The 5,879-nt window shown below is 29.1% G+C and overlaps 1 protein-coding gene across 1 annotated transcript; it reads right to left on the bottom strand.

Annotated features, from left to right (window-relative positions):
• Positions 1-1,664: 1,664 nt before the first annotated feature.
• Positions 1,665-3,396, bottom strand: LOC120151544 (transcription factor IBH1-like). Its single transcript, XM_039163957.1, has 2 exons — positions 3,061-3,396; positions 1,665-1,987 (listed from the first exon to the last, which is right to left on the bottom strand). The coding sequence occupies exons 1-2, from the start codon at positions 3,303-3,305 to the stop codon at positions 1,969-1,971; spliced, it is 264 nt and encodes an 87-aa protein (XP_039019888.1). The 5' UTR covers positions 3,306-3,396; the 3' UTR covers positions 1,665-1,968.
• Between the last annotated feature and the right edge of the window lie 2,483 nt (positions 3,397-5,879).

Raw genomic sequence — 5,879 nt, 5'->3', positions numbered from 1 at the left:
TTTTTTGATGTCCAAATTCATATTTGATTTTACTTAGTGATTATGGGACCAAATAGAGGTAACTTAGGGTTTAGAATTACATTTATAGTGAATTAGAGCAGAGGTTTCGAAACCCCTAAGGTTTCAAAACCATTTCGACGAAATGCTCAAAGTTTTTGTGGGTTCGAAACCCCTCGGGTGGTTTCCAAACCCCCTGAAATTAGTATTTTCTCTATACCTTTTGAATACGATGTTAGAATCAGTTGTCGTTTTTAGAATTCTTATTTTTGAAAGATCTATTTATTAAACCATTATTTAGTAAATAAAAATTTAAATTTTTTAAAACGGTCCTAATAAATTTATATTTATAATGTAATCGATTTGAATATTCCAATGTAGTTTCAAAATGGTTTTAGAAGCTTGAATGATTTGATTAATTGCTTGTTCATGAAATGATTTGAACCAATTAACTACTTTGGTTCAATGGTTGAGTCTTGCTTCTTCAATCCAGGAACTCCATGTTTGATTCCATTAGGTATCATTTGAGAGTTTAAAATTTTCTTTCCTCTAGAGGGTGACTGTCACCTTTTGATCGATGAGAAAAATATATTAATTAAAAAATAAATTAAACTAAATTTAGTCATCCAATCGGATGGTGACACATGTCATTATACTTGGCATGGGTAACACATGGTATCATTTGATTTGAGGGTTAAATTTATTCTAATTTATTAAAATTAGGACCAAATCGATAGAATATATAATTAACAATGATCAAATGTGTAATTATATCAAATATTTTAATTGTCACATCAGTTTCTCTGTTAAATATTTACGAAAATTGGCTTAATTGAATGCATTAAATAGTTGAGTGACCTGAGTTATAAAATTTCAGAAATGGTGGTCAAAATGAAAAAGGATAATAGTTAAGTGGTCACTAGTATAGTTTACCTTTTATTTTAAATAATTTAACCTTTAATTTTTTTTAACTAATTTATAACTTTTAGAATTTTAAATTTTTATAAATTAAATTAGTGATACTCATCGTTAGTGATGCTCATCGGTACTTGTCGAGCATGACATACTCATCTTATATTAATTAGCTCTTTCTATCAACAAAATTGCCAATTTTTGGTTATATACTAATTTGGATTTGACGTGTAATAAATTATAAACACATATTCACCTATCACTAGGAGAATTTAAATATGATGTGTTAAAAATAATAGATTATATTAATAAATTTAGGATAATTATTTATTTTTCTTTTCTTTAATTAGTCAAATTTAAATTGTACATCCAATAGGTACGCATGTGTGTATAAATTAATCCACATATTTTAAATATACCTCCTATCAAATTTAAGTTGACATTTACTGCTCAGGTTAATTATTAGGTCAATGGAAAGATTTGATCGTTATTGATATTAGGGTAAACTATGCATATGGTCACTAATGTTTAGGTTCGTGTTCCTTTTCATCGTTGAAGTTTCAAAAGTCACAAATTAGTCACTAACATTATCGCTTATTACAAAATGGTCACTTGACGTTAACAATCGTTAACAATTGTTACTGTAGCAACGGAATGCTGATGTGGCACGTTAAACCAACTGACTCAGCATGTTTGATCTACCTTTTGACTCTTCTTCTTCTTTATCTTCAAAATAACTTGGAAACACCTCCCTCTTTCTTTTGTGAAAAGAAACTGGTATTATTGTGTAACTACATTTAAATTATTTGATACATAGGGTGTGCCCTTTTTTTTTTCTAACACACTGTTTGATACCGTTGTTTGTTTCATTTGCTCAGGCATTCACAATAGTAATAACAGTTGCTCTTATAGGTTCTCTATATTATGTGGCTGCTGCGTCTTTGAAAGGTAGATTATGTCGCTGTCATTTCAAGAAACTTATTGTTATCCTCAAGATTTCATCTTTTTACTTGTTCCTTTCCTTTTTTCCCATCTTCAGATCCTACTTATGTAGTTGCATCAGTTCAACGATATGGTTCTGCACATAAAGATTTGAGGAAGAAGAAGAAGAAGAAGAAGAAGAAATGATCATCACACAGAGCATATACTTTGCCACTATACACGGTATATACTCCGCCACTATACTGGGATATGAAGAAGAATAAGAAGAAGAAGAAATGGTCATCACACACGACATAAGAAGAAGAAACAATCATTACACACGGCATATACTCCGCCACTATACTGGGATATGAAGAAGAAGAAACGATCATCACACACGAAATATACTCCTCCATATGAAGAAGAAGAAGAAGAAACGTCGAGTGACTATTTTGTAATAACGATAACGTTAGTGACCAATTTATAACTTTTAAAACATCAGTGGTGAAAAGAACACTAATCCAGACATTAGTGACCATCGGCGTAGTTTACCCTTGATATTAATATTTTGATGATTCCATTAAAATAATTTAGAAATTTAAAGATAACTTTAAAATTATATATCATAACTTGAAGATGTATGATATTGTTTATCAGGAAAATGAGCTAATAAATTATACCAACATATTAATTCAAATACACTCTTTTAAATTAAACATTTAATTACTTTGTTTTCTAAGTTATAAAAAGTATTTAAAGAAATGTAGTTTTATCTAGGAGCCAAGTAATGATTTTATTTTTTGTATATCCAACTTATTTAAGCTCGGGTTGGATTGATCCATAACATTCTTGAACTACTTAAAATGATGAAATATTATAAATATTCTATATTAATATTAATATAGTTTCACAAAAGAAAAGTATTGAAGCAAAACATTGATATATGTAATTTATATAAAAATATGATCTATTTATATAAAAATATGTAATTTATATAAAGATTGCAGAGGATATTAAACCCACCAATATTAACAAAATACACAGAAAATAAAAAAAAAAAAGCCCTTAACAAACATATATAATTACCATAAATAGGGGAAGAACATACATTTTTACCTGGCAAGGCTGCAAAGGCCATCTAATTTCTATATTAAGTATAAATATAATCTACATACATATTTAAATCTTAATTAACAAAATAAAATTTAAAGAAAAAAGGAGAGAGATTACACTGAAGGTTGGTAAATCTTGGAAAGAGCTTGCAAAATATGAACTTGTGACTGCAAATGCATTATATAATCTGCTGTCCTCAAAAACAATCGATCCGTTTGCATCCCTTTCCCGCCCGGAATTAGCTTCTGCAACCTCTTCACCTTCATTCTAACCGACCGGCCGCCGCCGCCAGAAGCAGTCCGCCTCCTCCTCATCCGCCAATATTTCACCCTAGTGAACTCTTTGCACCTCTTTGACTCCATATGTTTCGTAAGGTAAAAAAGAGAATTAGCAAATGTGTGTAGATTTCTTAGCACTACGCTGGAATCAAAGGTTTTGATGTAAAGAAAAAATGAGAGATGAGAGGAGCTTTAAATGGTGGTGAAGAAGAGTTGTAGAACGGGCCATGTGAGCCGAGTCTTGGTGTTCCTTTCGGCTCTTACGAAGTGTATCATGAATTTTTAATTTTGTTTATTGGAGTAAATTATGCATTTAGTCACTTAGCTATCACTTTAGTTCCATTCTAAACATCTAATTATTTTATTTTTCAGAATCATCACTATCATTATATTTGGTTTTATTTTTGTCACCCACGATTAAAAGATTATCAAAACTGCCGACGTGATATTTTCATTTTTTTCAATAATAATGTGATATTACCTTATATCACCATTAATATTTTTAATAACGAATGACCAAAATAAAATAAAACGTAACATTAGTGATGATTTTAAAAAACAAATAACTAAATGACCAAAACGAAATTAAAGTAATAGTTGTAGTGACTAAATACATAATTTATCCATATTATTATTTAGATTCTAATATATATATAATTTTAAGAATGTGTATATACGTGTATATGTTTTTATTTCTTAATGTTTAGTCACACGTTCTTTATATTTGTCGTCTTATGGACGTTGGCTTGTGGAGGGCCCAACAAATGCTTAACTTTCAACTGACCGACGCACGTATGTGACAGCTCTCTCGTTCGTCTAAATCCAAACACCATTTATATTTTAAATCTTTTATGCTTTTTATTTAACGATTTAATCAGATATTAATCCAACATAAAATTAAACACATGTCAAATTTAGATTACTAATAGATGATGAAGTTAAACTTAATAAAATATATCTAAATGCTTTACTTGATTATATAACTTCACGTGCAAAAAATGATATGAATTGGCTTGTAATAATCTAGTAAATGACATGTCAAATTTTGTTATTTTTTTTTATTATGATATGATACGTCTTGTTTAATTAAACAAATTATCTATTTACTACCTCACTGAATTTTTCAAAATTCACTTCATTTGTTTAAACATTATTTTGAAAATTCAATCATGATAGAGTATTATAAGTTGTATTTTAAGGACCTTTACTTCACAATTTTCTCTATGCACACTGGTTTTCACCAAATATTTCTTTTTGGGGTGTAAATAAACAGAACGCTCGATGAACTGTTCGTGAATTGTTCGTATAACGTTCGCTTATATTCGTTTGTTAAGCTAAATAAACGAACATGAACAAAAAGTTCATGTTCATTTAGTAAACGAACGAATACGAACAGATATGCGTTCGGTTCGTTTATGTTCACGAAAAAACTCATTTATGAGCTCGTTTATAAGCTCGTTTATGAGCTTGTTTATCAACTCGTTCATTTATGTTCATGAACAAACTCGTTTACCCGATTCTCCTTTTCCTTTTATTTTTTTACACTTTAAATATTGCTGAAGATAAGGATTAAATAGAACACATAATAAAAGTTGTATTTTAAACTATGAATTTTAAAGAGTTTAACCACCAGTGGAGTAATTTTTATCATTTTTTTAGCTCGCAAATGAAATTAAAAATCGAATATATAAACGAACGATAAACAAACACTAAAACAACGCTAAACGAACACTAAATGAACGCTAAACGAACATGTTCGTGAACAATAAATAAACTAATACGAACACCTTTAAAAATAAATAAATGAATACGAACACAATATTGAAAATTTAAACGAACACAAACTGAATATAAACACCTTTAAAAATAAATAAACGAACACGAATATAACATTGTTCTTTCAAGCTCGGTTCATTTACCCCTTCCTCTACTTATCGGTTTACATGTCTTTAAACAAAATAATTCATTACGGTTGATTTTAAAATATTTTGATAGTCAGTTTTTTAAATTTTACCAAATTGACATAGTCATTAACCCAATTTCAACTCCGTGAAACTAGAGATATTAAACGAACTAAATTAGAAAATGACTAAAATATCGCTTCCTTCAAATAATAATTAACACTATTATTATAATGTTACATTTGCATGTACACTTATCCCTACACTATTATTAACACTATTATTATAATGTTACATTTGTATGTTCAAATAATAATTTAGAAAAATTATAAATTCTTTAAAAAAATTAAATTCATTACTAAATAAGCCGCTTACAAATCAATATATTCAAAAATAATAATGTTACATTTGTATGTACACTTATCCCTACACTGTTGTTAAAACACAAATTTAAAAAATAAATCTTCCAAAGGTTTTTTTTTAAATAAATGAGGGAAGAATGGTGCAAGGCGTAACTGGTCACCATATTAAGATTATCCAGGCAGGAGTCAACTTCCTTATGGACACATATGTATATTAGGTTTTGTCTACATCTTGATAACCTTGAAGGTGTTTTGTATGAATATAATTTTGGGGTCCCCTATTCTACTTGCCTGAAGCTTCCAGGATCCACGAAAGACGGTTATAAACCCATTCCATGTGCACGATCATGATGACTTTCTCACACGATGAACGCAAAATTTTAGATTGCGGGTGA

This window comes from Hibiscus syriacus, unplaced genomic scaffold (genome assembly GCF_006381635.1).
Source record: "Hibiscus syriacus cultivar Baekdansim isolate YM2019G1 unplaced genomic scaffold, ASM638163v2 tig00111059_pilon, whole genome shotgun sequence".
NCBI lineage: Eukaryota > Viridiplantae > Streptophyta > Magnoliopsida > Malvales > Malvaceae > Hibiscus > Hibiscus syriacus.
The sequence above is the reverse complement of the archived record's forward strand: the minus strand, read 5'-3'. Positions and strand labels throughout refer to the sequence as shown.